Source organism: Hoplias malabaricus, chromosome 10 (assembly GCF_029633855.1).
Source record: "Hoplias malabaricus isolate fHopMal1 chromosome 10, fHopMal1.hap1, whole genome shotgun sequence".
NCBI lineage: Eukaryota > Metazoa > Chordata > Actinopteri > Characiformes > Erythrinidae > Hoplias > Hoplias malabaricus.
This window is the reverse complement of record NC_089809.1, coordinates 18,715,075-18,735,502: the sequence shown is the minus strand read 5'-3', so window position 1 is coordinate 18,735,502 and position 20,428 is coordinate 18,715,075. Positions and strand designations below refer to the sequence as shown.

The following is a 20,428-nucleotide window of genomic DNA, read 5'->3' as shown; positions in this document are numbered from 1 at the left end:
GTGGTTGAGCTGCTTTCCCAATACTAAACAGATTAAAGCTGACACTTTTAGAAGTGGATAGTGAACAGAGTGTGTGCATATGTGTGTGTGTTTGTTTGAGTGTGTAGTGGGCAGAGTGCTACAGAGCTAAAGAAGGGAAACACCCCTTGTTTCAGAGCATATCATGGCCATATGACTGCTCCAAAATCAAAGCAGGTCAAAAAGGCTCAGCTGCACAGGGGCCTCATGGCTCTTCCTCTTTGATATGTATTTTTAGAGCAGAGTGGATTTTTTTCTGGAGCTCAGCAGAGGAGGCGGTGCCCCATGCCTTCATAAACGGCAATTATGATTAACATTGATGGATTCAACATGCCTGCTTTCATTAGGCTGCAAAGAGATTCAGCAGATTTCCAACTAATATGTTAATGAATTTAAAGTGTTAGGGGTTAATAATGGCGACTCACTAATGCACAGACACAGTGATCTACTCTGAGGACAGAGGAGAAGAGATGGACGGATAGAGAGAGAGAGAGAGAGAGAGAGATCGCCTTGAGGGCTTTCAATCCTGCCTCATGTGAGAGAACACAGCAAAACAAGCCACAGAACTCTCTCTGTTTGAGCCCTGCGAAGCCATGCTCTCTGGGGCAGTGCAGCCCACACCCTTCAGTATTTCTTTCTACGGCTGCTCCTGAGACGATGATGATGTGCTTATGTCCTGACAGGGAAAGACCTAAGGGATCAGATCTGAAACAGGACAGTGCTGTGTGTGATGATGAAGTCAGCTTTAATTTCACATCCGACTGTCTATTTCTCTCTATGCCACGGGGCATATGTTTTATTAAACGCCTACTCGTATATTTAAAGCTGTGCTGTATTGGATGTTCTTCTAGAATGCTCAACCACAGCATCCTATGCCATCCCCTTTCCACTTCCAGCACAAAGTGCTTTGTTGCAATGCCTTCTAAGAACCACAGATGGAATATTAGGCCATAAAATGCCTTCCTTTTCCATGCGACATCCCAACTCTTATACTTAAAAGAGCATGAGCGATTAATTAGAGGCACTGCCCAAAGGCAGAATGGCTAATATGCATTCATAGTTTGAGTGAAACACTCTACGATGTGGTAGTTTGTCTCCGCTGAGCTGTAAGCTCCACACACACACACACATGCAGCTGCGAGGGCTCAAGGAAGTCCTGTCACCTGCCTCTTTAAGTACACGTCCACCAGAACAGGATGAAGATCAATCTTTCACACACAGGCAGGATATGATGTGAAACTGGACTGAATTAGCCACAGCCTTCACCTGAGCTTGCTCGCCTCAACAGACCTTGATGGAACAAATCAGGCATAAATCACGCGCTATTATTCCTAACAATAATACATTATTTCTATTACAATTTCCCAAAGACTAACACAGTCACGTTTCCAGATTTGGTAACTGCACACAAACTGCATTTCATTTAATGATAACCCTAGTGCATTGAGATTGAGCGTTCCAAGCTCTAACAGCCCTCCTCAGCAAAAGACGGCTCGGAGAAATCACACAAATTTCCCTGGAGTGCGGAGCTTTGGAGCAGGCCAAGCAGTCGCAGATGTTGTGGAATCACATGGTCTTACAAATATACATGCCCCCCACCACAAAAAAAAAAAACATGCAGTGCTGATCTTGTGTGGAATAATAGGCTCTGCTGTGAGGAACACACATAGTCACAGTGTACTAGGATAAATCCTACTCTAGTGAGCAGGCCTACACTATTATTTCACTAAGTAAAGGTGGAGCAAATCCAAAAGTCACATCTGGTTCCTTAAAACTTTAAATGAATGGTTCATTAAAGCCTTTCCAGCAGCCTCTAATGAAGGTCCCTCATTTCTAGTAGATAGATAGATGGATAGATAAGTTAATTAAAGTATTTTTTTTTAATATCTGCACTTATCAGATGCACTTTGTACTTTGCAGAGAAGGGTACATCGTTAAATGCCATAGTTTTTACAGCAGGAGCTTCTTATCCTTTTCATTTAGCTACACATTGCTCACTAGCAGCTCAAAAAAAAAAAAAAAAAAAAAAAAAACAAACAAAAAAAAAACAATGCATTTCTCACAGACACTGGGGGTTCTTCAGTGAAGATAGTGGTTCTATTTAAATCTATGAGTTCTATATATAACCATTTGTCTTGTAAAATTGTTCTTTGCATGATAAAATGTTTGACTGATGAAGAATGTGAAGTAAACCGTCACTGTCCAAAGACATTTTTGAAAGAACATTACAGGAGAAGGACAAACACTTCTTAATTTTCAGTGGAAGTCAATGTAAAAATATTCTATTCAGAGGAATTTTGGAGCACATCTTTTGGTCCATTCATCGTGATGTTTTTTTTTTTTCAGCTGCTGTGTTCAAATGACGTAGTAAACTGGAAATCCACAAAAATTGAGATATTTTTTTAAACCGCTAGTGTATGGTTCTATATAGCAACATAACAGTTACCAAAAAAAGGTTCCCCTTTGCAATAGCAAAACCCTGTTTGGTGCAACAAGAAGTTGCTATTTAGATCCATTTTATCATGCAAATTATTCTCTGCAGACCTTGTGGTTCTAGATAGAATGACTGCCCAGAAAAACCCCCTTTTTTAAAAGAGAGTGTGTGTGTGTATGAAATTTTTGGTGTTTTTGTATTTGGTCTTTTTTGTTGAACTGCTAGTGAGCAATGAGTTGATAAATGGAAAGAATGGAAAGTAAACATAAATAAACAAATAAATAAACATATCATGTAAAAAATAGACCCACTACATAGAACTGCTGCACACATTTTGAGTGCTGGTAATAAAGTGCTAGTTAACCTTTTTTATTTTATTTGATTATATTCATTTAAAATACTGACATCCATTTTATGACCAAAACCCTTAGGTGGGCTTGAAGTAAGATGCTAGATTTGAGAAAAGGCGTCTTGAATCTAAAGAACCTCTGCATGAGATAAACCTTGAATACTTCTTACCACCGTGAACCCTGTACCCTCTACCAAAAGGACCATAAAGTCAACCCATAATAAACCAACACAAAGCCTGGCACTTCTCTTTCATTGCTACACTACAGCAGAGGACACAAAAGATAGAACAGAAAAAGGAAGCACAGCTGAAGTCCAGCAGAAAAGAGAATGTGTGCAGACAGGGGGCAGCAGGTCGTCATATAGTTTTTTATCAGGAGCCCATTTCTTTGGCCATTACTGAAAGAATTCTCCATTCGGCCCACCTTGACATCTGATAGGAGGGTATTATCACCATCCCCAGCGCTTCTTCTTGGCTGGGCCAGGCCCGGTGTTGCTGTTACAGCGATGATAAGTCAAGGGTAAAACACAGTGGGGATAGTGGGGTGGGAGGTTACAGTGGCAGGGGCAGACACACACCATCTTCCATTAAACACACATTGGTGCCCTGGCAACCCTAGCCCCAGGCCGAGCGTGATGTTTCAGGCCCAGCACTAATGCTGGTTGGCGGGGAGAGGAGGGAAAACGCACGTGATTTTCTCCTCTGGCCTGTGTGTGTGTGCTCTAATGAGGGCAGAACTTGATTCCATAGCATGCTGGCAGACCACCCCCCCACCCACCCACCCCAGGCCCTTACACACAGATACTACAAGCTAAAAGGACACTAATGCATAGTTATTGATGTTTATCTATTTTTTTTTTTTTACATTTATTTGTAGTATTCTACTGGTTTGCAATGATATATAAAATTCTAATATTGGGTTGACGTTGACACCACCTTGTGTCCACTGACGAAGGTCTAGAAGATGACCAACACAAACTGTGCAGCTGTTTTTAAAAAAAAAAAAAAACTCATGCGGCACTGCTATGTCTGATCCACCCATCAAACCAGCATTACACACACTACCAAATCCCCACCACCTCAGTGTCACTGCAGCGCTGAGAATGATCCACCCTCCCTAAATCATACCTGCTCTGTGGTTGTCACAGGCTAACTGTAGAATTACAAAGTGCTCCTGTATGGTCAGTGGAGGGATAAAATGGACAATATGTGTAGAAACAAGGTCGGTGTCCCTAATCCAGTATAGCAACCCTAGCTTAAAAAAGCAAACATTAACAAACTAAAAGACTATTAAATAAAAGTATACACAATAGTAGGAAAGTTAAATTAGACAACAAAAATATTTTGTACACATCCAGTTTATCTGAAGCTGGGTTCAGAGAAAGCCCACGCCCCACTGAACTCAAAACCAGACTAAATTTAGACCAAAACCACAGACCCTCATGACTGTAACTGTGCCATGGGCACAGTCAATTACAAAAAGCATCAGGCCCATTTATTTACTGTACTGCCATGCACACTCAGCTACAAGTAATGGACCGAATAAAGACAGAGATGGGAGGGGGGGAGGGTCAACCAGAGGTAAGAGCCAGGGTGGAGACAGAGAGAGACAGACAGAGAGAGAGAGAGGTTACTGGTTAATGAATGAGAGTGGGAACTGCCCTCAGGCTCTGGGCACTGGGTGGGTTATTGCGTCCACCTCCTTTATTCTCCACTTGTTTCTCCCTCATTAATTCACTCGCTCTTTCATTTCCCCTTTCCTTGTCCGCTCCTAGCTTTCTTCTAGTTCCACACCCTTTGAATGTATGACCGAGGAAGGTGGGGGGGGCGGCTGGCAGCGACTACTTCCGATCTTTTAGTGTTACGGTTCCTAAACTAACGGAAACTCCCACAAACCCTTTCAATTTGCTCTTCTCTCAGTTCCTACAAAGCTCAGATCTCAGACCGAATTTTCATTCTCCTTATGACAATGACATTGCACTTTTTTCAGTAGCTTATTACTTTCTCAAGGTCCATTTGTGTGGTTTTATGTGAAAATTCTAATGTGTTCTAAAATTCTAATTAAATGTGTACATATCTGAAGAAAAGTAGAATCAATTCTAAATTTCAGCTTCATAACATTTACTTATTGAGTCACAGATGTACAACACTGAGCTCCCGTCCACTGGTGGCGCTGTTTTAATAAATCCAAATAGCTTAAATAGCTGAGTAATAGATACTTGAAGAAGAGTTATAGAAACAGTGCTGTAAACATCTGTGGGTGAACACTACACAGGAACATTTTTTAACCTTTGGGAACTTTAGGGTTAGCATTAGGGTTGTGGCTATGTTCTCTACGCTGCTTTCCTGACAGAGCACTACGGCTAACACCATGGCTTTACTCACTAACCCGGGAACACCAGAGGTTCATCTGATTTGAGGCATGAAGCTGATAAAAGTAACTGTGATGTTGCCATGCTTCTTTGTAAATAGGTTGATTTAGGTTCATTCATACAGGGCTTTGATTTTGATGAGCTGTTTTTAACACTGGAGAGCCTGAAAGTGACTGGAGTGAGGTCCCTAAATAAAATAAATATATAAATAAAATAGGTAAAAGACTATTTCCAACTAATGTTTAGGCTTTAGAATGTACACTATAATCCTTAATAATAATAAAAAATTCTATAGCCTGAAAAAATGTAAATCTGTTTGATTTTGTGACTTCACAAATCTGATGAATATGAAACGGGCCGTATATAATAACTGCATGGAGTAAGAAGTGAACTGTCCTTTCTAAAACTTTAGCAGAGTTTACACATGACTTTGTTTGCTGCTAATGTTGCTGAAGCTGTAAATGTATTTATTTATTTATTTATACAACAATCCTTGGATCAATTCAATTAACAGACACGCTTGTACATCTGTCTTACTCCCGCCCTCATCCTTCTATCCACCCTGTTCCCTCCGGGATCATTCATTCACTGGAGGGTGTGTGTGTGTGTGTGTGTGTGTGTGTGTAAGGGGGGGGGAGGGTGGACAGGAAAGGCCACTCTCTTTCTGACCAGGTCAGCAACATAACTTAGGCGTGGGATAAGGCTGATAGTGGATCTAGAAACTGGAAAACATTCGCATTCACAAACAATGATGACGTAAATTCAGCGTATAGCCTTCAGAGCTTTGCTTATTTCTGATTGAGATCAAGAGGAAGAGAGAACAAAGAGGAGCTCCAAACTCTCCCATGTCGGTTTTGGTGTCTCACAATGTGATGGATGGCCTTTTCCTTTGTACGTCACGCCATTAATGTCCCTCTCTCGCACGCGCGCTCACGCTCTCTCCCCCATCCCTCCATCCCTTTCTTCCACTCCCTCTCTGGCTCAGTTCATCTTTTTTCTCTGTAATGGGGAAAGCGTCCAGCTTTTGGAATTGCAATGAAGAGCGCTCATGCTGAGGGAACCAGGTGCCAAGCGCTGCCTCTCTTCCGCTGCAACTGGTGTGGCCTGCTCAGTGGGTGTGTTTGAGTGTGTGTGCGCGCGTGTGCTCTATCTCTGTGTGCCACAGTTTGATCAAACTACTAGTGCCAACGTCTGTGCCAAAGTTTGGAGGGCAAACTGACCTCTCTGTTCACAAACTCCAAACACTCTGCCAACTTGGAGTCTTCTTTACTGATAATGAGCCCAGGCCTCTCAGCAGGAGAAGAGAAGAGAGGAGAGGAAAGAATGGGGAAAAGGCAGAGTGATGAGAGGATATAAGAGAAGAAAAGAAGAAATCAAGAGGGGGAGAAAAGAGAAAGGGGCAATAAGTTGAGGGAAGAAAAATGGAGAGTAGAAATCAGAGCTGAAGGCCACAGTCTTGACTGGTTGCCAACAACGTGACGCTATCAGAAAATACTAGCGTCCCGGCATGGGGCTGACTTTAATGCGGCGGAATTTACAGCTTTTGAGACAGTCGTTGTTAAAGAGCAAAAATTATACCGTGAGAAAAAAAGCCACCGCTTAACACACTTGTGCTTAAAAAAAAGAAAGAAAGAAAACATGCCCTGCGCTGCTGAAAGGAAAGATCAAGAGAGAGAGAGCGAATGAAGGGTCTGTGAACGGCTGGAGCGGAGATCCTTGGACTCCATCAGAGAGAAAGCCCAGAGCTCATCCATCAATGTCGGTTCGCAGCCGTCAGACTTAGCGGCCAAACGAGGGTGGGGGAAACAAAGATGGACGACCCAGAGCCGCAAAGAGTGGGTGAGAACTGGGAAGGAGGAACGGGAGAGAGAGAGAAGTGGAGGTGAAGGGATTCTTGTGGACCCACCACAAACAAACTCACTGCTTGAATTTGTCGACAAGAAAAGCCCCTCTGCATCCCACTGTGAGGCCTAAGTTAAGAGTGGAGTTGTGACAAATGCCAGCCAGAGCCAGAGACCCTGAGCTCAAGAGCTGTTTGGGCTTTTCCTCGGGCCTGGGCTGGGACCTCATCGATCAAATGGCAAAGAGCCATTTGCAAACCTGACAGCAAACTAAACAAGGCCAGCACGCACTGACATGAGGCATTAGAGCTCCGAAAAGGCCGCATCAGTTAAAGTCCCACCCATAAGGGCCCCTCGGAGCCAGATCAGGGGTGAAGGGCATTAAGCAACGGGGTTTTCTGGGCCTTTTTTAAGCCAATCTCGCAGACAATGTCTCAGCTGCTCAGGAATGGTAATTACACTTCATATATATTCCTCCTTTGTAGACGCCATTTATAAAATTTAAAAATGTTGACGTACCATGTAGCTCTCCAGACTCTTTGTGCGATGTAAAAAGCTCTGTTGTTTATACGCATCCTTTACTCTGTAAATGGGGAAAAACTAAGGGTCCTGGCCCAAAATGGCTCAGGCTTTTTCTCTGTGAGTTGCTGGCTGAGCCACGAGAAATTGCGTCTGGAGACGTTCGGACAGTGGAAATACCTTGGAATGTTGAAAAGCATGAAAACTGATGAGGATGTTGCTCTATATCTGCTCCAACTCTTAAAAATGTGTCTTTAAAACAGATGTGAGGAATGTTTGAGCAAATGCTGTAGAAGAACCACCTTTAGTTCCATAAAGAACCAGGTTTGTTTAAGAGATGCGTGAGGGTGAAGAACTTTGGAAAGGTTTAAAAACCACTCTTTCGATCTTAAGGTCCTTTAATCATTTAAACACATTCGTAAAAATGGTTCTTGACGGAACCAGAAGTGGTTCTACTATGGCATCGCTCAAAGAACCTTTTTGCACCTTTATTTTTAAGAGTGAAGGTGGGTAACATTGTCTTATTTGTGCTGTGACAGACTACTTAAGGTGGAACACACTCCAAATTCAGGAGAGAGCTAACTGCAGAACGTAAAATAAAGTATATATACATATACCCAGCTCGCTGTCTGAAAGCGTGTGCTGGAAGCTGACTGGAATATTAAAACCTGTTGCTAATAAGGCTCCATTTCATTTCCAGATGAGCTTTTGGGCTTGGCTTTTGGGCACGGCTTCTGGAACAGAATGTGGAATTAAATTACAGCTTTAACATCAATGAACGCAGGAAAGAGAGGGAAGGAGGGTCCGGTGAAGAGCTAATCCTGAACCTACAGATCCAGACTGAAGTCAGGAGATTAGCTTGTTGTTCTTTCATCATGTCATTCCGTAAAGCTCATTCTAAGGACACTGAGAAGGATCGGAACTCAAATGAGCAACAGGAATCTCTCAGCTGGGCTTTAAACCCAGGACGGGACAGGGCTACATTGAGCAGCTTGTTCTGTCCGCGAGGAGTTCCAGCCTCCTAAATTCATCAGCATCCCCCTGTTCAACTCCTTCATCCCCTTCAAATCCCCACCTCTCTGATTCTCCACTCCTTTTCCTGTTCTTTCTGCCTTTGCTCTAATCCGCCTCCTCCATCACTCGCTCCTGTAGAGGTTTTTTTTATTTCCTGAATTATTTGTCGGTTTTGGGGCCCCTCCACATATTCCTCAAATATTCTGTGTCTAACACTTTCCACTCTTCCTTATCCACACCCCACCCACTCATCCCCTCTATTCTTCCTTCCTCTTCTCCGGCTCGTAGATCCGCACATGCTGAGCAGTGAAGTGGCAGAGCGAGAGCGAGAGCGAGAGAGAGAGAGAGAGAGAGAGAGAGAGAGAGAGAGAGAGAAGGCATGAATCAATCCAGTGACAGAGCAGCAGGGTGGACGGCAGATGTCGCAGACAGAGCTAGCTTTTCAATCAGCCTGTCCTTCCAACACATGGCCAAGGTGAAGCACTTCACCAGTAGCTACATCCCCGAATACACACACACACACACCCACACCCCACACACACACGTACAGTGCACTTTAATCCCTCTCATTAACCAAATGACTTTAGAACCTCTGACTCAGTGTCACACTTGAAGGTGAGATGGGAGAGAGAGCTAGAGAGAGAGAGCTAGAGAGAGAGAGAGAGAGAGAGAGAGAAAGAGAGAGAAGCAGAGGTGATTTGATTTAACACACCACATCTTACATTTCATCAGGGCCCAGGTGGATTATTTGATCATGATTATGAATAATCTTAAATATACACCTAATATACACTGGATAGCTTCATGAGTCTTGAGTATCCAGGACTAGGCTTTCACACTGAACTACTAACACACTGCTACGCCACAGGCAGAAATACACTGCCAACAATATGTCATCACGCAGTGTGTGTGTGCTATTTCAGGACAGATTTGTTATAGGATTAGACTGGATTGTTTTCTTCTCTCAGTTATCCGGGCTAGCATTTTCTGCTGAGACCAGTTTGATACCAGTATCTGATACTGAATCTGTGCCACCTCTACTACTATTAATTGCAGGAATCAGAGAGAGAGAGAGAGAGAGAGAGAGAGAGAGAGAGAGAGAGAGAGAGAGAGAGAGAGAGAGAGAGAGAGAGACTGTATTTGCCCTTTTCACTTTAACAGAGCACATGACTTCCCCACAAAACTACACTGTGTGCAGGTCTAGTTTGGGGACTTTCCCTGCTCAGCTCTCTCTCTCCCTTTCTCTTTCTGTGTGTGTGTGTGTGTGTGTGTGTGTGTGTGTGTGTGTGTGTGTGCATGCATATGTGTTGCGAAACACTGCGGCCAGAATTCACTGAGACACACAGCATAAATCTGATTTGGGAGCAATGGAGAGAAATAAACAGCCTCCAAACACTCCAAATTGCCCAGAGCTCTGCCAAACGGCCACGACGTAATGGGCTGCTTCGGTCCCGCACAATCGAATTTAAGCTGCCCAACACTTCAGCTTCACGCCGCACGCTGCCTGTTATCGGGACAAACAGCTCTGGCACTTCTGGAAGAGGCTGCGTTGAGCCGCTGCACCTGTTTGAGCCGAGCTGAACTGGACAGAAGCAGCTCCCCCGGCCCTGCCAGGCCGGCCGCTCCGGAATAGCCTGGCTCTGTCACAGTCGCCGTGTTTGATCTCCCCGCCTGCCAAGCTCTTCTCTGACACTTTCGCACAAGCAGACATGGAGCTTATGTTCGTTAACAGGGGGCTATAAGTATCGGGAACAATCTGTGTCAGCTCAGTCCTCCTCCGCGGGCCCCGAGGTCAGAGCATTCCCCGTTTTTAAAAGGCCCCTGTCAGCGCCAGATGAAAGAGGTGCGCTGCATTCCTCTCTGCTTTATTTCCACCCTCCATGACAACGGCTGATGTACGAGCGTGCTCTCTGGCTTTTCTCCGTGCTTGTTGAGGTTGCTGAAGGGCATTGGAGGGGAAACTAGAGGCTGCATGATATAGTGTTTGTTAATCATTATCACGAGGTTGGCTTTTGACAAAACTGATATAACCTTTAATACACAGTCCTCTACCAAGTCTATGGATAGTGCTGAGCTTCATTTTATTGTAGGAATATATTGCTACCATGGTGTTAGATGCTACTTAAAGGGGTACAAAAACAAAACAAAACAAGAGAATTGACCAAAAATCCCCGGAGTAGTTTGCAAAAGTAGGTTTTGCAAATTATGCAAATTAGTGCGATATTAAACTAGGCGGAGTTAAAATTTGACTAATCAATTTCTGATTTGTCAGGACCCAAGGAATCACGGTGTAGGAGATATGGACCTAAACGTGTTTTGATTCGCTATAGCGCCACCATTAGGCCAATCAGTGTCCTTTTTGTTGTACTCCGAGATGCACACACATGATAATATACTGCAAAGCATGCAACAATTGTGATATGTAACATGATCTCAGTATGGTATTGCATTTCTATTTTGTTGTACTTGTTCAAAGGGTGGTCCAGTAGGTCCAGGGGGTTTATGACACTTCACAGCCCAGACATGGTGCCACTCAGTGGGGGTCTGAGGCTCCCTAAAGCCCCCACTGCCCTGCAGGAGCTTGCACAAACAGTGCACATGCATCCTACATGGGTGACTCTCCTTTTTTAGTTTTTTTCAAAGCTTTGTATAATAGTTTAGAATGAATCACTTTTGTTTTTCTCCTGAGAATGTTGGGGAACACACACAGACACACACATACACACTCATGCATAAAAACAATACCCTCAAATACTCCCTTTACTGCTGATTCAAATCCACAGCAGGACGTCTTTACTCCACTGCTGAATGAAACAGCAACCTGTGGCCCAAACCTCATTCTGCATTGAACAGGCCTTGTGTAAATCAAAGCCGGGATGCAGTGAGATCGGTTCCTCCGCTAACCAGCTGCACCTCGAGCCTCCGCTCCTCCACCACACTCCACAGCAACAGGATGTGCATTGTACACTAGGCTAAAGCAGTGTGTTTGCTTTGCCAGCGGGGTGTGTGCTGCTCGGCGGGACGGCGAACAGGCCGAGACTCCGGGACAGGGGAGCGCCTGCACTCGGAGGATCTGGGTTTCTGCTGAACCACAGGGGGCTCAAACACTTGTGAAACACTGAGAGACCCAGCGGCGTTTAATGACTTCTCCCAGGCCCACAATGGGCTTTTCTTAACCACGCATTCCCTGAATATCACTGCCCCTGAAACGACACTCTCTCCCACACACAGACACAACTCAAGGCTCTGTTGGCAGTCAAACAACCCTGTGTTCAAGCCAGAAAGTAAGCAAGCATGTGGATCAAGCTCCGAGGAGTAGAACTTTCACCTCATTCCTCCTTTCTCCAATGTGTCCCCTAAGTTACTTCAACCCCAGGCTAGTTTGGCCTTGTTTCAGCCTACTTCCTGTTTGCTGCAGCTTGATCATTTAGATGATTAGCACAGAGAATAGCTTTCCAGTGCTTAAGAAATATTGATGAGACATCAACACAAGGCTGTTCTATTATCAGCAGCTTTCCTTCACCTTGTGTGAAAAGTTCATATTGAATGGTCCAATAGAAATGCTCCAACATCGTTTTATATTGATTTCCACTGAAAGTTCAGACGTTTCTTCTCCTAAACTCTCAAAAATGAAGGTGCTACAAGGGGTTATTTGAGTGAGGCCAATGAAGAAAGACTTCTGTTCCATAAAAAAAACATGTTTGTTAAAGAGATGTGTGAGTGGGAAGATCTGGCGGGAAGGCGCTCTGTCCTGGGTGAAACCCTAGTGCCCGATACAGTCCTCCAGGTGGACGGTCGTTCCTGGTTGAGAATACGCTGTGCGCGTTTGGCTACTGCTTCTCACCAGTGTGTGTGTGAATTGAATGTTGAGTGTTGATTTTGAGTAAAGCATCCTTGTGCTTCTAGATAGGCGCTATATGAGTGTAACTTTAAATAAATAAATACAAAATATTCCACTTACATTCTCTGTAGTTACTGAAAAATAAGACTTAAGCCCCAGAAATGGGCGTGGCTGCAACTGGGGTCAGAAATCAGTACTGTACACCGTCCTCCATTTTGGTTCAGCAGTTCATATAGAGTCATACAGAGTCATACTTGATTGTCATAGCAGCGGTGTAAATAAGGAGTTCTGAGAGATGAGTTTTTCTAGCAACTATTGCTTGTGTTGTATTTTGTAATTCGTACCAAAAAGTTGTTTAATCTGCAACTATCAGCGCTGTCTCCATGTTGACTCAGACATAGCAGAGACAGAACAGAGTGCATCAGAGGTATCACAGCAGTGGTGAAATGCCTTTGCCCTGTTGCTGTGAATCTCATTGAAATCACATGGGAAAATACACTGTAAAAAAAGCCCTGACAGCAGTTTTAGTATGTAATAATCTTGGGATTTGAAGGGGTTAAACCATAGGAACATCGATTTATCTTCTTTCTTTTCCATAGTAACTGACTATATGCTATAGTTCCAGCTACTCAGAGATTAGCTTAAAGCCCAGTATCATGTTCCTGTAAAAGGCAAAAATCTAAGCGATTCTGCAAAGAATGTGTTGTTTTGGTTGTTCGTGTTTGGTCAGCAAATCTGAAGGTATCAATGATTCATGACGCTGTCAGGGGGATCTCCTATCTTGCAGAATGCTGCTTTTGACACAGCATATGCAAGAAAGAACAACAACAAAAAAAAAGGAACTACAAACGTGTCGCGCGCCAAGCACCGAGCCTTCGGAGAAACTCCGCCAGCTTTAAGAGACGCGCTGCGTGTGCCAAGAGGTATTTCTGAGTCCAACACCGAACGCCTCGGTCTGACAGAAGCAGCAAAGCTGTCTCCCAGATCCTCTGAACGCTCAGGCAAGCGCTGCTCTGCCGTTTGCATTTCAACTAGGCCCTTCTGGGGGAAAACAAAGTTTGGGTTTTAGCAACCTATAGCAGAAGAGTGTAGCACAGAGAGCTTGACAAGACTCAGATGAGAGAGAGTTGAACATGTAGAGCTCCAAGAAGAAACCTGCACGCTCTGGTAGAAGGACTCTAGTTCAAATATTTGTCTTGAAAGGGTCGGGTTTCTCCTCTGAATTCATGGGCGTGCAACCGGAAAGTCCTTAGAAAAGACGAGAAATGCAAACATGAGCAAGAAGGGCCCATCCTTGAGAGCCACTTAGGGCCTTATCTAGTCGTGGAGTTCATGCTCCTTCTGCTTTCACCTCTTCCGTCTCTCTCAGTGTCACATTTCCTACTGAACACATCACCATGCACATTGCGGTCAAAAAGCTGGGGCTGCTATTTTTTTTCTCTTCACTAGCTGCTTCTTGTTTGCTTTGTTGATAACGGACATGTCAGGAACACAGAGAACATGTGTGTTCCATTTGCCGCTAATTAGATTGCCAGCGACTCACCGAAGCGGCCTCTGTAGCCACCATCTGATAAGGAGGCCATTTCGGACATCAACAGTTTCCATCATGCAAAGGCTCTTAATGGAAGTCCTGCAAGAGTCAAGAAAACACTCTCTAATCTTGCAGACACCAGACCCTCCAAACAGATGTCCATCTCCACTCCAAATCGAATTAACCGAAAACATGTATCTCCGTCTGGGCCTCTCTGAAGTTTGCAATGATCACAAAGAGAGAGAGACAGAGAGAGAGAAACAGAGCAATTCAAAACCCCTGTCAGTCCTCCGCAGCTACAACCAACTACGGCTTTAGCGGAAACCGAAAACCAATTCGATTTGAGTCTCGCCTTGATAAAGGAACGTAGGCCGCTGATTGTTTGAGGACGCTGGAAGGTGCCCGAGGGGTTCAGGTTCTCCTCTTCTTCGCTCAAACCCAAAGTCCGGGCCAGTTTTAGGGGCTGCGGTGAACTGATTAGATTTCACAGACGTCTTTTCAGGTTAGCTGTTAGAATATCCTTTAATTCTGCGGTTTACAAAGCGTGACCGCTCAAACGGGTAAATTGCACACTGGCCTCCCTCCAAGCATAATAAGGGCCCTTGGCAACGGGGCATGTAAAGCAATATCTACAATATCCGCTGACAAATAAAGGAGCAATAAACAAAATAGTGCACTGCCATTTCAGACTGGGACCTAGGAAAGTATGGAATTGGGTGAAATCAGGAAAAGTGCAAGACACCCATAGTTGGGATGCTTTCCTATAAACTGCTTGAAATGGCTCCAGGCATCGCGTTAAACTGCAGAATGATGCCTCACTTCCCCAAAAATGAGGTGAGGGAATGTATTTTTCAGCATACTGCCTCGGGCACTGATTCTTTTATGCAGCATTTTTAAACAGAGAAAACTCATTCCTTTAATTTCATTAGGGGCCAAGCACTGTGTCCTCACCATGTGTCCATCCACAGCCCAATCTATATATGAGTAGCTCCCATTTACAGACTGTGTGTGTCTGGGTGTGTGTATGTGTGTGTGTTGGTGGTGTGGAGGGGTGTTGTTGGGAGGGGGGGGGGTCGGGTTAGTCTCTGTGGAAGCGAAACCTGAGCCTCCAGTAGAAACGGACCCCTTTTGTGCAGACAGCACTGGGTCATCTGAAGCTGTAAATCTCTGTAGGTTTACAGGGCTGTAAAGAGGTAAAGATCCTGATAAACGGAGTCACTAATACGAGACTTTCTGTGAACACAAAAGGGCCAGGGGCAGAAGAGTATCTGGGTGGAGAGGATAGTGTAACAGAGACAAGCACACGGCGACAGTCCACCAACAACACTCTCCAGACCCTCCGGCAGAGGAGAGGGAGAGAGAGAGAGAGAGAGAGAGAGAGAGAGAGATGCACCAACTCACATTACATACAGTGTTGAGATAATCCCAACAGGTCAACCCTTCAATCGCTGCCATGCCATCCCATAAATCAGCTTTCAATAGGACATATTGTAGCTTCAAACCCCTCTATTCAAGCACTATTTCCACTACTGGTCTCATGGCCTACACTGACGTCTGTTCATTGACTACATGGAAATAACCTTGTGTCCTCTCCAGCAATGCACAGTTACTGCTAATTGTGGTTAAATATTTCTCCCTCTCTATATACATTTTTTTTCTCCAGTCTCTCATTTGACCATTTCTGCACAGCATTATCCAGCACAACCGGAGAAGTACCCACATTTATATTTGGAGCCAAACAGCATGCAACACGGCAGTGAAAGCGGGTGTTCCTCCCAGGGCCGCTAGGTGGCGCTGGTGTACGCGGGAAACTCACTTGCACTCGCGGTCCTCCAGGTCGAAGTGCGGGTTGAAGTTGATGAGGATCCGCTGGTGGGTTCCGGGCGCCGTGATCACCCACACACATCTCTGAGACGGCGAGTACGAGGTGGGATAGCCGGGGGAGGTCAGGTAGTTCGCGCTCGCGATCCGGATGCTTTCGCCACATTTATCTGGACACGCGAGAGTCACAAACACAAACACACAGGGAGCACGTGGAGATGATGAGAAGGGATTATGGGGAAAAATACAATTCACTGTCGGAAAAACAGGAGAAAAAAGCTCGTATCTCCAGAAGTGTGACTTTACAAGGAATGGAAAACTTTTTTTTTCTTTCTAAAAGCAGAGTACGAACTGAATTCAATGCCGCTGTTATCTTATTCCAAGTCATTCTGGACCTTTGTTTCGGTCCATTTATCACGAAATCTAGACATATTACACATGGCAACTGGTATTTTCCAGTGATAAGATATGAAAAAAAAAATCTGGAGATATGAGGCTTTTCTCCTGACAGCGACAGCATATTTAACCACCAAATATTTATTATTTTATATCTATTTATTCATGAACAGTTGATGAAAAAAAAAAAAAATATATATATATATATTTAGAAACCCATTTCATTTGTTAACTATTAGGAGTAAAACAACAACAACAACAACAATAATAATAAATAGTATAAATAAACGAATTTCCGACACCACCAAGACTCAACAAAGCCACAAAACCCATAACTTTGTTGTGAAATTTCTTAATGGGCACAATGTTTCCACGTGAACTGTACAGAACACACCAACACCTGGAGTTTCCTTTACGTTATTAACGTTCATTTAGACATATTTAAATTTATTGTATTCATGTGGAAGCGATAAATGAAATGGAAAAACAAAGAAACAAACAAAAAATAACTTTTATTCAATCTTCATTAAGTACATAGAAAGTCTGTTGGCTCCTCTCAGCCCTTTCTAAAAGCACGTAGCCCAGCATTATAATCTCAGAATTAAATACTTAATAAAATGTACTGTATTAATATTAATAACACCAAATATTCAACAGTGCACATGACATCCTAAGTGGACTTCGTATCGTTATTCATGTTTTCCACATCATGGTAAAAACGATCTTGGCTATCATGTAAGCTACACTCTTTGCAAATAGTTCTCCAAGAGTTTTTTTTTTAATAAAGGCAGTGGCCCTTTATAACCGTGGGTCCGATACAGAACTGTAAGCGTAAAGACTCTTCTGACTGATGGAGAATGAGTTGTATATGGCTTTATAGGCTACCCATTATTCCAACTAAAGCGTGTAATGCACACGTTTGCCAACTTAGACCAACGTGTCAGTGTTGTTTTTAATTCCATTAAAGCGTGAAATGCACACGCTGCTACTAAAACTAACCGTATAATGTAGGGTTGGGACTGGGGTATGTTTTGGGGTTCGCGGGATTCCTACTGTTAAGGTTAGAGTTAGGGTTGGTGCCGCGATACTGGACTCTCTGTTTGCCAATTGACCCTTTTTAGAAATGGGTTTTATAGTACCAAATTGTTCCAATATAATAACAATATTAGACTTTTTGGTGCTAGGACGATTTTCGAAAAGGTGTTAGCCTACAGACAGCCATATACTTAACTTCAACTATACAACAATTCGCAGCCGATGTGAGGAACTATTTCATTACGCAAATGAATATAGAATAGATGGTTCTAATTAAACCACTGCCTTATCTAAAGAACCTTAGAAATGCGTTTTATAGAATGCAGACATTTAAGAGGTTTGGTAAAACACTTCTTTGGTAAAAAGTCACTTTTGTCCTGATTCACTTCTACAGAACGTAAAATATAAAAGTCAAGGGACTTAATGGCAACGATTTTAGCTCATCCGAAGACCAGGCTACAGTTGGCAGAAACGTGTGCCTACTTCACACGGTCAGATACTCTAATGTAAATAAGGGAAAAGTGGATATCAAGCGACGTTTAATCTACAAAATTAAAGCACTGACGTAGAACTTTTTGCTTTGTGGGATATTGACTAAACACGCCATGGCTTTATGTGAATGAGAGGGAGTTCCCCTTTTCAAACAGTTTGAAGCACGTGGTAAGAACTGGGCTAATGAATATGTTAGCCTAAATTCGTACGCCTCTACACTACAATGTCACACAGTGTATCTCATCTGAAACCTGCCCGCGGTCAGTAGGCCTGTCCGGTCGAGCAGGTGTCCCGGGGCGCGAGCTTTAACCCGGACATCAGCCTTCAGAATCATGAGGCTGGAGTTATGAGGCTTATTCTTTTTCGAATGTGCCGTCCCGCCTTAAAAACGCAGCAGTTTGATTCCAGCCAATGCCATTTAAGGTGGATCGGGAAATCCGAATAAGAGACTGTGAGGAAAACTTCAGCTTCAACAGCCATGATAGGCCACCACAGAAAATACACTTTTCTTTGATCATTAGTTGATCTCGGAGTAGTCAAATGTGTGGGGGCTAAAATACCACACCATACTCATTAACTGTGCTTATAACTGAATTGTTTACAGACACATAAAAAAACAAAAACAAAAAAAAAACTTACCTGTTTTGAAAGCCCTCACAATCACCAAGACTCCCGGTAAGAGCACCAGCGCTAATCCACAACAACGCATCCTTGGTTTGGATATGGTCACTCCAAACTGTCCCCAACAACGCCGTCCCAAAACCGAAAAACCAAAAAAAACACACCCAAAAACCCAATAAAATCCTCAGGGGATTATTATTATTCCTCTTCACTGGAGCCGCGTCTTTGGATGAAACAAAAGAAAAAGCGTAAAAAAATTGAGATATAAAAATAAAATCCACCCTTTCCACAGGGGCGGTGTGTGTATGAGGGCAGCGAGAGTGTGTGCTTCAGGTTTCTCTCATTTCTGTCTCATGCTGCCGTTCAGCTCCTCTCTGCCCTCGCTGCGTCCAGCCGAGCTCCTCTCTCCAGCTGCGGGGCTGCCATGTCCCTTACACCCGCACCATCCACACTTACACACAGCCTGATAAGGAGAGAACACACACATGTACACACACACACAAATAGAGAGTAAGTGTCCGTCCTTCCTCGTTTAATCCTCCACAGAAAACCCAGTGTGTTATTATGTTGGTGTGTGAGAGAGAGATGTAGCTCCAGCGCGCTCCGGCTGGAGTGTATGTGTGTGAGCGCTGTTTAATACTCGCAGTGTGACAGAGGAGCGAGCTGCTGCTTCTGCTGCTGACACACACAGAGACATGGAGTGAAAACCCAGCACAGAGCACCACAGACTTAAACAGAGAGAGAGAGAGAGAGAGAGAGAGAGAGAGAGACTGACACTCCCCCCAAACAACACTACAACACTCCCTGACACAGCCTCCACTAACCTAGACCCTCCTCTCTTCTCTCTCTCTCTCTCTCTCTCTCTCTCTCTCTCTCTCTCTCTCTCTCTCTCTCTCTCTCCTTCCAGTTTCACTCCATTCCCTCTGATTCTCTCTCGCGCACCTTACTCTTACACTTACTCTTTCCTGTCTAGTCTACGTCTCTCTCTCCCTCTTCGTTTTGTATTTTTTTTTCTCGATATGGTTCCCTCGTCTCTCGCTGTCCCTTTCTTCGCTTCTTTTTCCTTCTCTCTCTCTCTCTCTCTCTCTCTCTCTCTCATTGTTACAGTATTTCCCTACTGTCATCTTCTCTCTTTCTCATCCTATCCCTCTATCATTTCCCCCCTGGACACACTGACCCAGTGACACATCTGAACCGCTTCTCCGGAGCCGAGCCGAGCCGAGCGCGCGCTGCCGAGGACCCGCGAAAACTGTATCGTTCGGAAGTCTGCAGTACACGCGGCTTTAATGACCGACAGAAGCCTACTCTCTGTGTGCAGTTAGACGCCGGTGTTGAATATAACAAGACGAGGCTATTCCTGCGTTCACTGTGCAGCAGGTCCTTCGTATTCTCAAACGCGTGCTCTTTGCTTTTGCGTTGAGTCGTTTTGACAGGCGCGCGCTCTTCCTCGAGTCAGAGTCATGTGTCAGACCGTTGTATAGACTAACTACAATGTCTGGTCACTATTTATTTTTCCCCCGAACTTCCCTCCGCGTTCTGTCTCACGGAAGGAAAGCGCTCAAACTGGAATTCACCTATTCGTGTTGATCCCAGACCCTCGCGCGCGCTTCTGTGCCCTCTCTCTATAGGCTCTCCCTCTGCTTTCACTCCCTCACTTAAACTGACCGAGAACATAAGCACCAGCCTCCACCAGCACTCACCGCCCCTGTCAGATCTCGCACAAGGTGCCAATACACAGTCCACACTTGCCTTCTGGAGCCAGTATAAATCCAGAGAGGAGGAGGAGGAGGAGGTTGTGATGAAATCTGTATAATCCGAATCCGCTCCGCGTGCAGCTGAGTAGCGCGCTCCTCCAGCGCCAGACTGACCACTGCCAGGTGTGTGTCTTCCCACGAGCGCTCAGTCTTTATTAACTTCATACACATCCATCAGTGGAGGGTCCCAGCCCAGTGAGAGAGAGAGAGAGAGAGAGAGAGAGAGAGAGCTCAGTTCACTGCTAATTGGTGTCAACCCACTGATAATTTATTATTATTATTATTATTATTATTATTATTATTATTATTATTATTATTTATATTATTATTTTTATTATTACACTCAAGTTCTCGCTACAAGTGACTTGTGAGAATAAGCTTCACATCTGT

General features: G+C 44.2%; 1 protein-coding gene across 2 annotated transcripts in view; it reads right to left on the bottom strand.

Moving 5' to 3' along the window:
* Nucleotides 1–18,963, bottom strand: part of nrp1a (neuropilin 1a) — an 84,539-nt gene extending 65,576 nt beyond the window's left edge. For both annotated transcript variants that reach the window (XM_066682741.1, XM_066682742.1), the window contains exons 1-2: nucleotides 18,303–18,963; nucleotides 15,736–15,910 (exon numbers count right to left, since the gene is read on the bottom strand). In XM_066682741.1, the coding sequence (XP_066538838.1) occupies nucleotides 15,736–15,910; nucleotides 18,303–18,372 (245 nt within the window). In that variant the 5' untranslated portion in view covers nucleotides 18,373–18,963. The remainder of the gene's footprint in view (nucleotides 1–15,735; nucleotides 15,911–18,302) is intronic.
* Nucleotides 18,964–20,428: the final 1,465 nt, after the last annotated feature.